Source organism: Neofelis nebulosa, chromosome X, assembly GCF_028018385.1.
Source record: "Neofelis nebulosa isolate mNeoNeb1 chromosome X, mNeoNeb1.pri, whole genome shotgun sequence".
Classification (NCBI taxonomy): Eukaryota; Metazoa; Chordata; class Mammalia; order Carnivora; family Felidae; genus Neofelis; species Neofelis nebulosa.
This window is the reverse complement of record NC_080800.1, coordinates 16,254,812-16,273,274: the sequence shown is the minus strand read 5'-3', so window position 1 is coordinate 16,273,274 and position 18,463 is coordinate 16,254,812. Positions and strand designations below refer to the sequence as shown.

Below are 18,463 nucleotides of genomic sequence, written 5' to 3'. Positions count from 1 at the left end.
AGCATATTCCTGCTGCTTCAGCAAAGAAGAAGTAATAGAATGACCTTGTTTTCCAGAGCCCTGTACATGTCATCTCTAGTTAGTGCAAGCAGGAAAAATAGTAAACTCTAACACAGCTGGACTTCTTGTGTACTGTCAAAACTACCTGAATCATTAGCTCCTTAAGAAGTTCCCTGGGGTGGGAATGCAAGCTGGTGCAACCACTCTGGAAAACAGTATGGATGTTCCTCAAAAAACTAAAAAAAGAACTACCCTACGACCCAGCAATTGCACTACTAGGTATTTATCCAAGGGATACAGGAATGCTGTCTTAAAGGGGCACATGCACCACAATGTTTATAGCAGCACTTTCTTTTTTTTTTTTTTAATTTATTTATTTTTTTAATATATGAAATTTACTGTCAAATTGGTTTCCATACAACACCCAGTGCTCATCCCAAAAGGTGCCCTCCTCAATACCCCTCACCCACCCTCCCCTCCCTCCCACCCCCCATCAACCCTCAGTTTGTTCTCAGTTTTTAACAGTCTCTTATGCTTTGGCTCTCTCCCACTCTAACCTCTTTTTTTTTTTTTTCCTTCCCCTCCCCCATGGGTTTCTGTTATGTTTCTCAGGATCCACACGAGAGTGAAACCATATGGTATCTGTCTTTCTCTGTATGGCTTATTTCACTTAGCATCACACTCTCCAGTTCCATCCATGTTGCTACAAAGGGCCATATTTCATTCTTTCTCATTGCCCTGTAGTACTCCATTGTGTATATAAGCCACAATTTCTTTATCCATTCATCAGTTGATGGACATTTCGGCTCTTTCCATAATTTGGCTATTGTTGAGAGTGCTGCTATAAACATTGGGGTACAAGTGCCCCCTATGCATCAGTACTCCTGTATCCCTTGGGTAAATTCCTAGCAGTGCTATTGCTGGGTCATAGGGTAGGTCTATTTTTAATTTTCTGAGGAACCTCCACACTGCTTTCCAAAGCGGCTGCACCCATTTGCATTCCCACCAACAGTGCAAGAGGGTTCCCGTTTCTCCACATCCTCTCCAGCATCTATAGTCTCCTGATGTGTTCATTTTGGCCACTCTGACTGGCGTGAGGTGATATCTGAGTGTGGTTTTGATTTGTATTTCCCTGATAAGGAGCGACGTTGAACATCTTTTCATGTGCCTGTTGGCCATCCGGATGTCTTCTTTAGAGAAGTGTCTATTCATGTTTTCTGCCCATTTCTTCACTGGATTATTTGTTTTTCGGGTGTGGAGTTTGGTGAGCTCTTTATAGATTTTGGATACTAGCCCTTTGTCCGATATGTCATTTGCAAATATCTTTTCCCATTCCGTTGGTTGCCTTTTAGTTTTGTTGGTTGTTTCCTTTGCTGTGCAGAAGCTTTTTATCTTCATAAGGTCCCAGTAATTCACTTTTGCTTTTAATTCCCTTGCCTTTGGGGATGTGCCGAGTAAGAGATTGCTACGGCTGAGGTCAGAGAGGTCTTTTCCTGCTTTCTCTTCTAAGGTTTTGATGGTTTCCTGTCTCACCTTCAGGTCCTTTATCCATTTTGAGTTTATTTTTGTGAATGGTGTGAGAAAGTGGTCTAGTTTCAACCTTCTGCATGTTGCTGTCCAGTTCTCCCAGCACCATTTGTTAAAGAGACTGTCTTTTTTCCATTGGATGTTCTTTCCTGCTTTGTCAAAGATGAGTTGGCCATACGTTTATGGGTCTAGTTCTGGGGTTTCTATTCTATTCCATTGGTCTATGTGTCTGTTTTTATGCCAATACCATGCTGTCTTGATGATGACAGCTTTGTAGTAGAGGCTAAAGTCTGGGATTGTGATGCCTCCTGCTTTGGTCTTCTTCTTCTTCAAAATTACTTTGGCTATTTGGGGCCTTTTGTGGTTCCATATGAATTTTAGGATTGCTTGTTCTAGTTTCGAGAAGAATGCTGGTGCAATTTTGATTGGGATTGCATTGAATGTGTAGATAGCTTTGGGTAGTATTGACATTTTGACAATATTTATTCTTCCAATCCATGAGCAGGGAATGTCTTTCCATTTCTTTATATCTTCTTCAATTACCTTCATAAGCTTTCTGTAGTTTTCAGCATACAGATCTTTTACATCTTTGGTTAGATTTATTCCTAGGTATTTTATGCTTCTTGGTGCAATTGTGAATGGGATCAGTTTCTTTATTTGTCTTTCTGTTGCTTCATTGTTAGTGTATAAGAATGCAACTGATTTCTGTACATTGATTTTGTATCCTGCAACTTTGCTGAATTCATGTATCCGTTCTAGCAGACTCTTGGTGGAGTCTATCGGATTTTCCATGTATAATATCATGTCATCTGCAAAAAGCGAAAGCTTGACTTCATCTTTGCCAATTTTGATGCCTTTGATTTCCTTTTGTTGTCTGATTGCTGATGCTAGAACTTCCAACGCTGTGTTAAACAACAGCGGTGAGAGTGGGCATCCCTGTCGTGTTCCTGATCTCAGGGAAAAAGCTCTCAGTTTTTCCCCGTTGAGGATGATGTTAGCTGTGGGCTTTTCATAAATGGCTTTTATGATCTTTAAGTATGTTCCTTCTATCCTGACTTTCTCCAGCGTTTTTATTAAGAAAGGGTGCTGGATTTTGTCAAAGGCCTTTTCTGCATCGATTGACAGGATCATATGGTTCTGCTCTTTTTTTTTGTTAATGTGATGTATCACGTTGATTGATTTGTGAATGTTGAACCAGCCCTGCATCCCAGGAATGAATCCCACTTGATCATGGTGAAGAATTCTTTTTATATGGTGTTGAATTCGATTTGCTAGTATCTTATTGAGAATTTTTGCATCCATATTCATCAGGGATATTGGCCTGTAGTTCTCTTTTTTTACTGGGTCTCTGTCTGGTTTAGGAATCAAAGTAATACTGGCTTCATAGAATGAGTCTGGAAGTTTTCCTTCCCTTTCTATTTCTTGGAATAGCTTGAGAAGGATAGGTATTATCTCTGCTTTAAACGTCTGGTAGAACTCCCCTGGGAAGCCATCTGGTCCTGGACTCTTATTTGTTGGGAGATTTTTGATAACCGATTCATTTTCTTCGCTGGTTATGGGTCTGTTCAAGCTTTCTATTTCCTCCTGATTGAGTTTTGGAAGAGTGTGGGTGTTTAGGAATTTGTCCATTTCTTCCAGGTTGTCCAATTTGTTGGCGTATAATTTTTCATAGTATTCCCTGATAATTGTTTGTATCTCTGAGGGATTGGTTGTAATAATTCCATTTTCATTCATGATTTTATCTATTTGGGTCATCTCCCTTTTCTTTTTGAGAAGCCTGGCTAGAGGTTTGTCAATTTTGTTTATTTTTTCAAAAAACCAACTCTTGGTTTCATTGATCTGCTCTACAGTTTTTTTAGATTCTATATTGTTTATTTCTGCTCTGATCTTTATTATTTCTCTTCTTCTGCTGGGTTTAGGCTGCCTTTGCTGTTCTGCTTCTATTTCCTTTAGGTGTGCTGTTAGATTTTGTATTTGGGATTTTTCTTGTTTCTTGAGATAGGCCTGGATTGCGATGTATTTTCCTCTCAGGACTGCCTTTGCTGCGTTCCAAAGCGTTTGGATTGTTGTATTTTCATTTTCGTTTGTTTCCATATATTTTTAAATTTCTTCTCTAATTGCCTGGTTGACCCACTCATTCTTTAGTAGGGTGTTCTTTAACCTCCATGCTTTTGGAGGTTTTCCAGACTTTTTCCTGTGGTTGATTTCAAGCTTCATAGCATTGTGGTCTGAAAGTATGCATGGTATAATTTCAATTCTTGTAAACTTATGAAGGGCTGTTTTGCGACCCAGTATATGATCTATCTTGGAGAATGTTCCATGTGCACTCGAGAAGAAAGTATATTCTGTTGCTTTGGGATGCAGAGTTCTAAATATATCTGTCAAGTCCATCTGATCCAATGTATCATTCAGGGCCCTTGTTTCTTTATTGACCGTGTGTCTAGATGATCTATCCATTTCTGTAAGTGGGGTGTTAAAGTCCCCTGCAATTACCACATTCTTATCAATAAGGTTGCTTATGTTTATGAGTAATTGTTTTATATATTTGGGGGCTCCGGTATTTGGCGCATAGACATTTATAATTGTTAGCTCTTCCTGATGGATAGACCCTGTAATTATTATATAATGCCCTTCTTCATCTCTTGTTATAGCCTTTAATTTAAAGTCTAGTTCGTCTGATATAAGTATGGCTACTCCAGCTTTCTTTTGGCTTCCAGTAGCATGATAAATAGTTCTCCATCCCCTCACTCTCAATCTAAAGGTGTCCTCAGATCTAAAATGAGTCTCTTGTAGACAGCAAATAGATGGGTCTTGTTTTTTTATCCATTCTGATACCCTATGTCTTTTGGTTGGCGCATTTAATCCATTTACATTCAGTGTTATTATAGAAAGATACGGGTTTAGAGTCATTGTGATGTCTGTATGTTTTATGCTTGTAGTGATGTCTCTGGTACTTTGTCTCACAGGATCCCCCTTAGGATCTCTTGTAGGGCTGGTTTCGTGGTGACAAATTCCTTCAGTTTTTGTTTGTTTGGGAAGACCTTTATCTCTCCTTCTATTCTAAATGACAGACTTGCTGGATAAAGGATTCTCGGCTGCATATTTTTTCTGTTTAGCACACTGAAGATCTCGTGCCAAGCCTTTCTGGCCTGCCAAGTTTCAAAAGAGAGATCAGTCACGACTCCTATAGGTCTCCCTTTATATGTGAGGGCACGTTTATCCCTTGCTGCTTTCAGAATTTTCTCTTTATCCTTGTATTTTGCCAGTTTCACTATGATATGTCGTGCAGAAGATCGATTCAAGTTACGTCTGAAGGGAGTTCTCTGTGCCTCTTGGATTTCAATGCCTTTTTCCTTCCCCAGTTCAGGGAAGTTCTCAGCTATAATTTCTTCAAGTACCCCTTCAGCACCTTTCCCTCTCTCTTCCTCCTCTGGGATACCAATTATGCGTATATTATTTCTTTTTAGTGTATCACTTAGTTCTCTAATTTTCCCCTCATACTCCTGGATTTTTTTTATCTCTCTTTCTCTCAGCTTCCTCTTTTTCCATAACTTTATCTTCTAGTTCACCTATTCTCTCCTCTGCCTCTTCAATCCGAGCCATCGTCGTTTCCATTTTGTTTTGCATTTCGTTTAAAGTGGTTTTCAGTTCCTCGTGACTGTTCCTTAGTCCCTTGATCTCTGTGGCAAGAGATTCTCTGCTGTCCTCTATACTGTTTTCAAGCCCAGCGATTAATTTTATGACTATTATTCTAAATTCACTTTCTGTTATATTATTTAAATCCTTTTTGATCAGTTCATTAGCTGTTGTTATTTCCTGGAGATTCTTCTGAGGGGAATTCTTCCGTTTGGTCATTTTGGATGGTCCCTGGAGTGGTGAGGACCCGCAGGGCACTTCCCCCGTGCTGTGGTGTATAACTGGAGTTGGTGGGCGGGGCCGCAGTCTGACCTGATGTCTGCCCCCAGCCCACCGCTGGGGCCACAGTCAGACTGGTGTGTGCCTTCTCTTCCCCTCTCCTAGGGGCGGGATTCACTGTGGGGTGGCGTGGCCCGTCTGGGCTACTTGCACACTGCCAGGCTTGTGGTGCTGGGGGTCTGGCATATTAGCTGGGGTGGGTAGGCAAGGTGCACGGGGGCAGGAGGGGCAGGCTTAGCTCGCTTCTCCTTAGGTGATCTACTTCAGGAGGGGCCCTGTGGCAGCGGGAGGGAGTCAGATCCGCGGCCGGAGGTTTGGCTCCGCAGAAGCACAGAGTTGGGTGTTTGCGCGGAGCGAGCAAGTTCCCTGGCAGGAACTGGTTCCCTTTGGGATTTTGGCTGGGGGATGGGCGGGGGAGATGGCGCTGGCGAGCGCCTTTGTTCCCCACCAAGCTGAGCTCTGTCGTCCGAGGGCTCAGCAGCTCTCCCTCCCTCTGTCCTCCAGCCTTCCCGCTTTCTGAGCAGAGGTGTTAACTTCTGACCTCCCAGACGCTAAGTCGCGCCTGCTGTCGGAACACAGTCCGTCCGGCCCCTCCGCTTTTGCCGGCCAGACTCGGGGGCTCTGCTTGGCCGGCGAGCCACCCCTCCGCCCCGGCTCCCTCCCGCCGGTCCGTGGAGCGCGCACCGCCTCGCCGCCCTTCCTCCCCTCTTCCGTGGGCCTCTCGTCTGCGCTTGGCTCCGGAGACTCGTTCTGCTCATCCTCTGGCGGTTTCCTGGGTTCTTTAGGCAGGTGTAGGTGGAATCTAAGTGATCAGCAGGACGCGCGGTGACCCCAGCGTCCTCCTACGCCGCCATCTTCCCTCCCCTCCCCAGCAGCACTTTCAACAATAGCCAAATTATAGAAAAAGCCTAAATGTCCATTGATGGATGAATGGATAAAGAAGATGTGGATAAAGAAGATATATATATAGACACACATATATATACATATATACATATATATATATATTTATATAATGGAGTATTTCTCAGCAATCAAAAAGAATGAAATCTTGCCATTTGCAACTACGTGGATGGAACTGGAGGGTATTATGCTAAGTGAAATTAGTCAGAGAAAGACAAAAATCATATGACTTCACTCATATGAGACTTTAAGAGACAAAACAGATGAACATAAGGGAAGGGAAACAAAAATAATATAAAAACAGGGAGGGGGACACAACAGAAGAGACTCATAAATATGTCTCCATAGCAAACTGAGGGTTGCTAGAGGGGTCATGGGAGGGGGGATTGGATAAATGGGTAAGGGGCACTAAGGAATCTACTCCTGAAATCATTGTTGCACTATATGCTAACTAACTTGGATGTCAATTTAAAAAAATAAGAAATAAAACAAGTTAATTTTAAAAAAAAGGAAGTTCCCTGGGGACAGGAGTTTGCTCCAGTACCTCTAAATCAGAATTACCAAGTTGAGAGGTCTAAGGAGAAGCAAAAATTTCTTGGTTTTTAAGACGCTCAAGGAGATAATTTCTCCCCAGGTGAAAATTAATGGCTGAACCACACTTGGTATGGACTAGGTCTGAGAAATGTGGGAAGTCAGGTAGACTGTAAATAAGTTCTTGAAAATCCAGCCATACTCCACAACAGTGGAAAAGAATGGATCCTAGTTGCCCACAACCAATGGATAGATCTCAGGAACATAGTGTTGAGCCGCAAAAGGAATTGTAGAAGAATGTCAGCAGTATGACATTTATATTGACGTCCCACATGTGTAAAACTAGCCAGCTTGTTTTCATGGATATAAATGTGCTAAAATGATTTTTAGAAAAAGTAAGAAAATGGCAGATATAAAATGCAAAGTAATGATGGCCTCTGAGTGGGGTGTGAGGGAGGGGGTCAAGAAAGGGCACACGGGAAATTCTAGCATATTTACAGTGTCATTCTTTGGAACTAGTTGTTAGGTGTATGGGTATTTGTTATCTCATTCTTCATACCTTCAGATTTTATAAATATTTTTTGTACGCTCGATATTGAAAAAGAAATGCTTGATTCTTAAAATGATGTCACACACAAAATAAATCCCAGTCAGAGTGGCATTTTCAACCTTCCTTCTCTCTGTGCAGACCAAGTGTGTGTGATCTTTAAAGAATACTGGAAGCAATGTGGCTTTGAATGGTGGTTTAGTTAGTTCCTTTGAACCCCCATCCAGAAACTCAGACAGGTCATGTGATAAATGCCTCTGACAGGACATTGTTCTACTCCAGGATCTCAGATAAATTAAGCCACTGTTCCGTGGCTGTGCATATTAATGGCATTGCTCTTTTAAGCGCTCAAGTTTATTTCCATTGTTTGCATTGTTGGGTACTTGTATGGGTTTTAGAAAACTAGCTTCAGCAACACTCTCAAAGATGTGGATGGAGCATAGCTTCCTTCTTGTAACCTAGAGAGAGGAAATCAAGTGTGGCCAAGTGCGTTCACCCAGCCCGTCCCTGCCTCTGAGTGTTGGCACCGCCTGTACTCACAAATTCTTCAGTGTGAAATGTTCTCTAATGGTTTCAGGTTGTTAGAAATATGTTCTGAGTCACCTTGGTCATTACACTGAGGAATGTTTCAGTTATCTATTGCTGATGTAGCAACCCAACCCCCGAAATTTAGTAGCATAAAACAACCATTTGTTATTAATTCTCATAGCTCTGTGACTTGGGCTTACCAGAGGGTCTCTCTTGGGGTCTTTTGTGTGTTTTTTCTGTAGGTTGACTTGGCTTCACCTGGTGGTTTTCACCTGTGGTCTTCCATCATAGATTCATTGTCACCTGGGGCTGCAGTTACCTAGGGCTTGACTGAGCTGGAGGTCTGAGATAGCCCATTCACCTGACTGGCAGTTGATGCTGGCTATTGGCTAGAGCTCAGTGGGGGCTGACAACCAGAAAAGAGTGCCTACACATAGCCTCTCTGTATGACTTAGGCATCTCACAGCATGCAGCTGAGTTCCAAGAGGGAGGGAGTGTTCCCAAGAGTGAGTGTCTCCCAAGGACAGGAAGTGAAAGCTGTCAGGCCATTTAAGTACTGGGCCCTGAATTGGCACAGCATTCCTTCTCTGCTCTGTTTTATTGGTCACAGCACTCAGGCCAACCTAGAATCAGTGGGATGGGGGAAGAAACTCCAAAGATCATGTTGAGTCGGGAGAGGTATTTTTGTGACCGTCTCGAGAAAATACAGTCTGCCAAAGATAATCACTTTGAGATCTCATGCCTGAGATCAATTTTGTATCAGGAACCTAGGTTAACTTCACTTTATCGTGGATTTTGAGAAACAAAGTAGATTCTGTGTGTCCACGAGTGAAAAATTAAGACCAGGTTGTCGGCATGGCCCCAAATAAGTACCTCCCACTCAGAATCATGGGCTCATGGAAGATTCCTGGAGCCAGCCTATTCCTTCAATGGTTGAAGATGTTTAATCAGTCATTACTGGGCATCATTGTATACATCTGCATATATGGTGTGGTTACTCCTGCCTACAGATGAGTGTCTACTGTGGATCAGGGCTCCTGCCTTGACAGTTTACCAGTTGTTTTTGCCACCACCATTGTTCTCAAATAAGTTTTTACATTCTTATCTGCAAATTTTCTTGAAAAGGATAATCACAAATGTTAACTTATGCTCCTTCCTCATAGCCATACTTATACATTTACCCAGTCTATAATCCTGTACTTTTTCAGTTTTACTAGAGGATAATTTGAGTTTAGATCAATTTTTAAAAGCTTATTTATTTTTTATTTTAAAAAATGTGTTTTTTTTTTTTTTTTTATTTTGAGAGAAAGCGAGCAGGAGAAGGGCAGAGAAAGAGGGAGAGGGAATCCCAATCAGGCTCTGTGCTGCCAGTGCAGAGCCTGGTGCAGGGCTCAAAACTTATGAACTGTAAAATCATGACCTGAACCCAAACCAAGAGTCAGATGCTCAACTGACTGAGCCACCCAGGTGCCCCACCTTTTTATTTTTAAATCCTCTCAGCCCTACAGAAGAATTACAAGACTAGAACAGAGAATTCCTGTATGCTTTTCATCCTATTAATGTTTAGCCATATTTGCTTTATCATTCCCATCCCCCAACTCACTCACGTTCACTCTCTATAGACACATACACACGCACACACACACACACACACACACACACACACTGATTTTTTTCCCCCAGAACATTTGAGAGTAAGTTGAAGACATCATGACCCTTTACCCCCAGGAATGAAGAGGTTCTTTTGTGTAACCACAGTACAATTATAAAAATCAGAAAATTTAATTTTGACATGTTATTGTTACTTAATTTATGGTCTATATGCAGCTTTTGCTAGTTGTCCCAGCGAGATCGCTTATAACACTTTTTCCCCAGTCCGGGATCCAACACTGGCTCCCACACTGCATTTAGTTGTTTTGTCTCCTTAGTCTCCTTTAACTTTGAACAGCTCTTCAGCCTTTCTTCTCCATGACCATGACATTTTTATTTTTATTTTTTTTAGCAAAATGGATGATGGGCATTAAGGAGGGCACTTGTTGGAATGAGCACTGGGTATAATATGTAAGTGATGAATCACTGGGTTCTACTCCTGAAACCAATACTACACTGTATGTTAACCAGAATTTAAATTTTAAAAAATTTCAAATCAGGTTCAAGTTGTATTAATCAGGTCAGGTGATCACAATATTGTGTGGCCTTCAGTCTGGCTTTTACTAAGAGAAGATGTTTTCCTGGGCACTCAGAGTTGGCATTTTAGCATGAGAGCATCATTGGAAAACTGGCCTGTATCTTACCTAATCCGCATACCACTTGAGGATTTTTCAGCTCAAGACCAAGTACAGTGTTGATTTAATCATAGTTTTCCCTTACCACCAGGATCTGATCAGGTAACTCTTTAAGCCTGTGGTAATAAATGGGCCTTTAATATTATGTTGAATGGCTGTTTTTCTTGCTGTTTTCATAGATCAAAAACACTTGAATATTGGCAGTTTCATATGGTTCAATCTGCTACAGGATCAAGAATGACAATTTATAATTTATATACAGATTACTGTATGTTCTTCCTAAAGGAACTCTGCAAATGCTACCTCCTTGAGCAAACATCTGGGTAAACGTAGCTTCCAAAGCTCCTTCAACAGACATAAGATAGGCTCCTGCATTTTTTAAAATGTTTTTTTAAATGTTTATTTATTTTTGAGAGAGAGAGAGACCAAGGCAAGAGGAGGGGAGGGGCAGAGAGAGAGGGAGACACAGAATCTGAAGCAGGCTCCAGGGTCCGAGCTGTGAGCACAGAGCCCAGTGCGGGGCTTGAACTCATGAACCACAAGATCATGACCTGAGCTGAAGTCGGACACTTAACCGACTGAGCCGCCCAGGCTCCCCCATAGGCTCCTGCATTTTAACGAAGTGTTACTTCCCTGAGTAACAATAGGCTTGTCCTCAGCTTTCACATCTTTCCAGTAACAGGAGAGATTCTTTTAAACCTTGATAACCTCAAAAGAAAGACACCTCCTCTCCCCACCTTTTGTCTGAGTTTGTTCCTCAGCATTTAAAAGGGAACTGGATATCAATCATATTTCAGTAAAGGTGAATTTTTTTTTAAACACTTGATCTTAGCCAAAAGGCCGAGAAGCGATGGGTGAGTTTTTTTTATAAAAAGAACCTGGGGACTTTGAAGACATTATGTTGAGTGAAATAAGCCAAACACAAAAGGATACATATACTATATCATCCCACTTCTGTGAGGTATCTGGAATAGTAAGATTCCTACGGACAGAAAACAGAAGGGTGGTTACTAGAGGCTTAGGGACGCAGGCATAGGGAGTTAGTGTTTAATGGGTATGCAGTTTGGGGGATGGCTGGTGGTGATAGTTGCATCACTTTGTGAGTGTATTTAATGACACTGAGCTGTACACTTAAAAATGGCTAAGATGGTAAATTTTGTTACATGTTTTTTGCCACAATTAAAAAAAAAAGAACCAGCTCATCCATTGCCATATGCTGAAGCCAGATCCAACCCTAGTATTCAACTGAAAAGTGGTAGGACAATGCCTCACATTTTATCCTTACATTGTCAGTCAGACTTAAATGAGGTCACGACATGGCATTACCAGCTGGGCTTCCTAAAATCATGTCCCTTCCACCAGGGATACCTTGTAGATTCCTTATGTTCCTGTTACAGTGTGTTGGTACTTTGAGGACTTTTGAGTGTGTGCTAAGCCTTCCATTTGTTCTTCTTGAAGGATGAAAGTGTTCAGCTTTTTGGAACCAAGCATCTTATGAACAGAGAGAGGGTTCTCTGGTCAGGCCCAGTAGTCATCGTCTGGGCATGTTTTTGGTTTTCCAGGACAACTTCAAAAGCATATCCACAGTCTCCAAAGAATGTGAAGCCACCATACCCAGGGTCTCCTGTGAAGTACCGCTCTCCCACCTTTCCCAGCCAGGAAACACCTAAGAGGAAAGCAGAGAAAGAGAAGAGCAATAAAGAAAGGGAGGGTGCCCTGGCCCAGCAGGCAGCTGGCCTGCATGGGGAAGAAGCCCCAGAGAAGCACGTGGTGGACAAGCATGTCACAGAGAAGCATTTGGCCACAGGAGGGAAGACTGAGGGCAGTGGAGGTAGGTCCTTCTTGTTGATGCTGCCCGCAGCTTGGCTTTTCCAAGCTAGTTCTCTCTCTGCCCGGATCCACATGGGAATCTCATGTTTGAGGGAAGGAGGGAGGGAAGGAGATGTTTCCCTGGGACAACTTCATGACCTCATGCTCTTTCCTCGGGCTTGCACATTGCCCTTGAGTCCTTCCCCTCGGTCTCCTACGGATCCCCTGGAGGAGGGACTGACACTGGTCATGGCTTTGGAAGCTCATGGGGGTGTTGAGCTGCATCCAGCTAGCATCTGCACTTCCCACAGAGAAGGTCTTCCTTCAGTCCTTCAAGCTTCTGTGCTAGATGCAGTGAGTTCACTCAGAGTGGCACTGCTGTGGTGGCTCCTGTGGGTTGTGCCAGCCACCATGTCTCTCCTCCTCACCTTTCCACTACCCTCCACTGGGAGATGCATTCAGGGTCGTAGCCGGCCCATTGCAACTTGTCAGTGGCTGATTGTGCTTGTCCTGGCAGCATTTCCCATGACCCATTGTGTTGGATTTTTTGTTTCCAAGTGGCAGCTTACTCATGTGAGTGCAATCACTGTTTCATTTCCCATGATCTTTTCCTCCGATGCAGCCTCAGGGAAGCCCACGGCAGGCACCACTGATGCAGGAGAGGCTGCAAAGATCCTGGCTGAAAAGAGACGACAAGCCCGGCTACAGAAAGAGCAGGAGGAGCAGGAACGGCTGGAGAAGGAAGAACAGGACAGGTATGGGGCTGTTCAGAGTTTCATTGCTATCTTCTGTAAAAGGCTGTGGGTAGAAGAGCACCTAGGTGGCTCAGTTGGTTGAGCATCTGACTCTTGATTTCACCTCAGGTCGTGATCCCAGAGTCATGGGCTCGAGCCCTGTGTCGACGCTGAGCATGGAGCCTGCTTGGGATTCTCCCTCTCCCTCTGTCCCTCTCCCCTGCTCATGCACACACACTCTCTCAGGCTCTCTTCCTCTCTCTCAAATAAAAAAAAAAAAAGGCTGTGGTAGAAAGAGCAACTTACCTTTGTTTCTAGAGTTTGGGTATTGACAAAAGATTAACAGAAAATAGGTCTGCGTGGCAGGTATTCAGGAGACTGCTTCTTCTACTAGATGTAACTAACATTGATGGAACTTTGCTCTTTTAAGACTACCTGGAAACTCCTGCCTAGCTCCCGGATCTAAATGTTACCAATGGCTTCCCATTCTCCTCTTGGACTCTAGAACCAGCCAGACCTCATAGAACTATCAAGGGAGTTTGGACTTAGTTCATGAAATGAGGTTCTCCTTCAAGACAGAAGGTTCCAGATGGAGAGATCTTGATTCTGCTTTCCAAATCATGTTTTTTTCCTTAAACTATCCTAACTTGCACCCCCAGGTGAGAAGGAGGAGGGTTGGAGCAGAGGCCACTAGATGGGGTGGAAGCTGACATCATTATCCACAAGCAACAAAGTACAGGGACTCCGATCCTGGAGCATGACAGAAGACATCATGGCAGTGGTTCCTAAATTTGGGGGGGGTATCAGAACTGTACAGGGAAGGCAATGGAAAGACACAGTCCTAGGCCCCATCCTTTTTCAGTAGCTCACCAAAGTGTGAGAACCACTGCATTGTTAGTACCAGGGCACTTGGTCAGAGTACAGACAGTTCTGCGTTTTCTGATCTTTGTGTTCAGAGAAAAATGCATGTTGGAAGACAAGGTAGATTTTATCATTAAATTGATAAGGAAGCTTTCAGGATAATCACAGAGTACAGTCCAGTGTGATTTAGAGAATTAACTTTACAGGAAGCAAGCCATGCTGCACCACTTCAAGACTGGTACTCAATGCAGAGTGATAAATAATAAAATAGCCTTCATCCTTAAGTGACCTTGGCAAATCTTTTGTGATCTTTAAATACAGGTTTGCTGATTTTTTTTAAGGGTGGGGTCTCGGTCTTAATTTGTCTTTTCTTCAGATTCTGTACTTCTGATGATTTTCCCACCTCCAGCCTTTTGGTCAACAGTGACAGATCTTTCTGTTGAGTGGTGTCTTTGGGCTGGTTTGAGTGGGCCATAAAATGTGTGAAGATAGGTCACAGGAGGTAAAGATGAATCTCAGGACCTCAAATGACAGGCCTTGGTGATTGCAGGTCCTGAGCAGGAAGTAACGTATTTGTGGCTGTATGCTTAGGAAGATGAAGTTCTTTACTTACCAGCGATCATCCTCTCTTTCTCACATTTCCTGTACAGCCCAGCTCCTGAAAGAACTGATTGTACTTCCTGTCTGTATTTCCTCAATTCATGTTCAGACCTCATGCTCATCATTCCTCCTAATTGCCAGACTCCTAATCCATTTCTATGTTGACTTTGACCTTGTCAAGATTGCCCTTGCTTGTTTGGCCTCTCCTTCTCCATCTCCTCTGTCTGCCCCTTATCCCCTCACTTGTTGCCTGGGCTCCCAGCCCTTGCTCCTTGGCCAGCTTCACCTGACAAGCCCTCCCTGAGCAACGGTCCTCCCTCTTGATCAGCCATTTTCCTTGGCTCACATTTCACACAGCAGTTTCATGTTGAGCATCTGGTGTGCTAAACCAACTGTGTCCTCATCTCCCTTCTACCCTCGTTTTCCCTTTGCCTCATTTACCATCTGTTTCTGAAGCTAATTTCATCTTGTTTTGTAAACCTTCAGTACTTCCTGGTACAAGGGAGGCTCTAACACATATACAGTGGTGACCTCTGAATCTGCGCCTATTGCCCAGTGTCTTGCTAGGCCTGTACTGTCCGCTACCATAGCCTCTAGTCCCATGTGGCTACCAAGATGCAAATTCACTAAAATGAAGTAAAATTCAGTTCTTTGGGTGTACTAGCCAGATTTTAAGTGCTCAATAGCTACATGGCTAGTAGCTACCATATTGGATAACAAATCTCTAGAACATCTCCCTCATCACAGAAAGTTCTCTTGGATAGCAGTGGTCTAGAGAACATCCCAAATGCCTTATGATTTCATTTGAGTATGTCCCATGTGCATCTCAAGTTCATCATTAACGTGTGCAGAGTAGACGTTATTGTTTTTTTCCCATACTTCCTTTTCCTTTCACAAGCTCTGTACTCCCATTTCTCCAGGCACCAGAATCAGAAGTCTCAGCACCAGCTCTCAACTCCTTCCTCCCCTTCCTCCTTGTTTTCAAATGTCAGGTTTTTTGACCTTGTCAGAAGGTCACTTGTCAGGTCTCTCTGGGCTGCCTCTTTGGCATTTCTCTCCTCTCCCTTTCCTTCCAGCCATTCCTCTCCTCTGAGCTCTGGCCCCTGTTGTTTCTCATCTGGACTTTGTCTGTGGCATCCCAGCTGACCTGTCTGCTCAGAGCAGGAGTTTGTCCACTCTCTACACTGGGTTCCCAGTGACTGTTCTCAAATAAGTGTCATTGTCCTGCTCCCATCCTTTAATAAACCAGCATTTCCCTGCCCACATAAGCCATCTAAACCCATCAGGATGATGGTGCCCACCCTTCATGGCCATGACCTGCTACCACGTGTCCCTTTGCCTCCAGCAACCTGGGTACCAGCCTGCAGAGCTCCCTGACATGCCCCAATCGTGTGTTGCCACACATCTACATCTCTGCTTTTCCTTTGCTCCACGTGGACTCCTGCTTCTTCTCACCAGACACATCTTCCTTTCTCCAGACCTAGGTCAAGCCTTGCTCCCTCTCTGTAGCCTTTCTGGCCTGCACCTGGGAGAAAACTGAACTCACCTACTCTTTACCCTTCCTGAGCCCAGCCATTCAGCTGACTAACATAGCCTTCTCTGTTCATAGGCATGCTTCCCCCTAGTATGCACCTTTAAAAGGCTGGGGTACAGTCTTTGGACCACTGGTACTGCCACTCAGTAAATGTATGAGAAAAGCAGAGAAGGAGAAAGAGGCCCAACTAAGAAGCCATTGCAGGCACGGCTTAAGAGAAGGCAAGGGCTAATGCAGTATGTTGAAGATGGACCTGGAAAAGTGAGTGTGAATTCAAGACAGGTGGTCCAGCTACAGTCTGCAGACTTGCACAAATCAACAGAAACGGGTGCATTCAAAGTCGATGTTAGCGTTTGATTCTAAGGACTTAGGAGAATGGTACACCCAATAAAAGATAAATGAAGGACAGAAGGAATTGGTTTTAGAGGACAACAACTATCCATTTGGGTTTTTTTTATTGTTTACTTACTTATTTTGAGAGAAAGAGAGAGTGAGCCCATGCACTCAAGAGCAAGGGAGAGAGAGAATCCCAAGCAGGCTCCATGCTGTCAGCACAGAGCCTGACTCGAGGTTCCATCTCACGAACCATGAGATCATGACCTGAGCTGAAATCAAGAGTCAGATGCTTAACCAGCTTAGCCACCCAGGTACCCCTATCCATTTGATTTTATATAAATCAAGTTTAAAGTGCCCGTGAAATATCCACGTGATGGGAAATGGAGTCAACACCTGGGGCGTAGGTAAAAATAAGAGCAATACCCTTGACCCCAAACTGATTTTCCTCTCTCTTGCCAGATAGGAAGCTTTGCATAGCACCATGTAGGTAGAGAGAAAGGAAAGTACCAGACAGCCTGGGACTGGAGAACAGTGGTGATGGATACAGCAACAGTCGAGGCAGGAAGGGAGAGCTAGGGCGACACAGCCTCACACATGCAGGGCTGTGGCAAGGTCTTGCAGGAGGGACATTTAATGCTGTCTGTACCTGCACAATATGCTAAGATTGAGGAAAGGCTGTTGGTCTCAAGGTTAAAAGACGAGCTGAGATTTTAGCGGGAAACCATGGAGAAGGGTGGAGACATGAGCCAGCTTGGAGGTGAGAGGGCAGAGGCTCTGAACATCAGTGGCATGTTAGGAGGCTGTGAGCGGAGGGGGGAGGGGGTGGAGGAGAGTTGTTTGGGATGCTTAAGACCTGAGTGTTTGCCAGCCATGGAAAAGCACATGTTTAAGGGTGAGCTGATGAAAGGAAGAGAGGGGGATAGTGGGAGGAACACAGGTGCTGGAGGCCATGGGATTCATAGCACAAGTGGTGGCATTTATAGTCTTTCACATCTAAGCAGAGGAAGAAAGGGGAAATTTTCTGACCAGTAGTGCCACAGAGAAGAGAAGATAAGGAAGCCCAGATCAGGTGACCCCAATCTTGTCTGAAAGTGGTTGGTGATGCCATCAACTAAAGAGGATGTTGAAGACTGAGACTGAGAAAAGGTAGAAGTTCAGAGTGTTTCCACAAGGATCTGAGAAATGAGGGTAAAAGGTTGGAGTGGCAGCTGAGGCCAGGACCAGCTGACCAGTCAGCCTTGTGTGGGCCTTACTCTCATGAATGCTGGCAGTCCAGGAGGGGCGCAAATGGTCAGGGAGGCCACCCAGGCTTGGAACTGAGCAGCAGAGTGGCTTCCATGCCAGCCCCACAATGCTCAGAAGGAGGTCAGAGGCCTGGGACACTGCGAGAGAAGAGGGAACAGATGCAAGTGACCATGCAGCACTCCTCTGGGCAGGTCAGGAGAGAAGGTGCTGAAGGACAGGTTGAGGGCAGATCAAAGAAGGGGAAGTTCAGATGTGGAAGATGAAGTTTTTTGTTTTTGTTTTTTATAATTTAACTTTATTTTTTATTTTTTAAAATTTACATCCAAATTAGTTTATAGTGAAGCAATGATTTCAGGACTAGATTCCTTAATGCCCCTTACCCATTTAGCCCTTTCCCCCTCCCACAACCCCTCCAGCAACCCTCAGTTTGTTCTCCATATTTATGATTCTCTTTTGTCCCCCTCCCTGTTTTTATATTATTTTTGTTTCCCTTCCCTTATGTTCATCTGTTTTGTCTCTTAAAGTCCTCATATGAGTGAAGTCATATGATTTTTGTCTTTCTCTGACTGACTAATTTCACTTAGCATAATACCCTTCAGTTCCATCCACGTAGTTGCAAATGGCAAGATTTCATTCTTTTTGATTGCTGAGTAATTCTCTGTTGTATATATATACCACATCTTCTTTATCCATTCATCCATTGATGGACATTTGGGCTCTTTCCATACTTAGGCTATTGTGGATAGTGCTGCTATAAACGTGGGGGTGCATGTGTCCCTTCGAAACAGCACACCTGTATCCCTTGGATAAATGCCTAGTAGTGCCATTGCTGGGTCATAGGGTAGTTCTATTTTTAGTTTTTTGAGGAACCTCCACACTGTTTTCCCGAGTGGCTGCACCAGCTTGCATTCCCACCAACAATGCAAAAGAGATCCTCTTTCTCCGCATCCTCGCCAACGTCTGTTGTTGCCTGAGTTGTTCATGTTAGCCATTCTGACAGGTGTAAGGTGGTATCTCATTGTGGTTTTGATTTGTATTTCCCTGATGATGAGTAATGTTGAGCATTTTTTCATGTGTCAGTTGGCCGTCTGGATGTCTTCTTTGGAGA

The 18,463-nt window shown here is 43.7% G+C and overlaps 1 protein-coding gene across 12 annotated transcripts in view; it reads left to right on the top strand.

Moving 5' to 3' along the window:
- MAP7D2 (MAP7 domain containing 2) overlaps nucleotides 1–18,463 on the top strand; it is a 112,933-nt gene that overhangs the window by 78,985 nt on the left and 15,485 nt on the right. For all 12 annotated transcript variants that reach the window (XM_058712484.1, XM_058712483.1, XM_058712482.1 and 9 more), the window contains 2 exons: nucleotides 11,799–12,067; nucleotides 12,668–12,800. In XM_058712484.1, coding sequence (XP_058568467.1) covers nucleotides 11,799–12,067; nucleotides 12,668–12,800 — 402 coding nt within the window. The remainder of the gene's footprint in view (nucleotides 1–11,798; nucleotides 12,068–12,667; nucleotides 12,801–18,463) is intronic.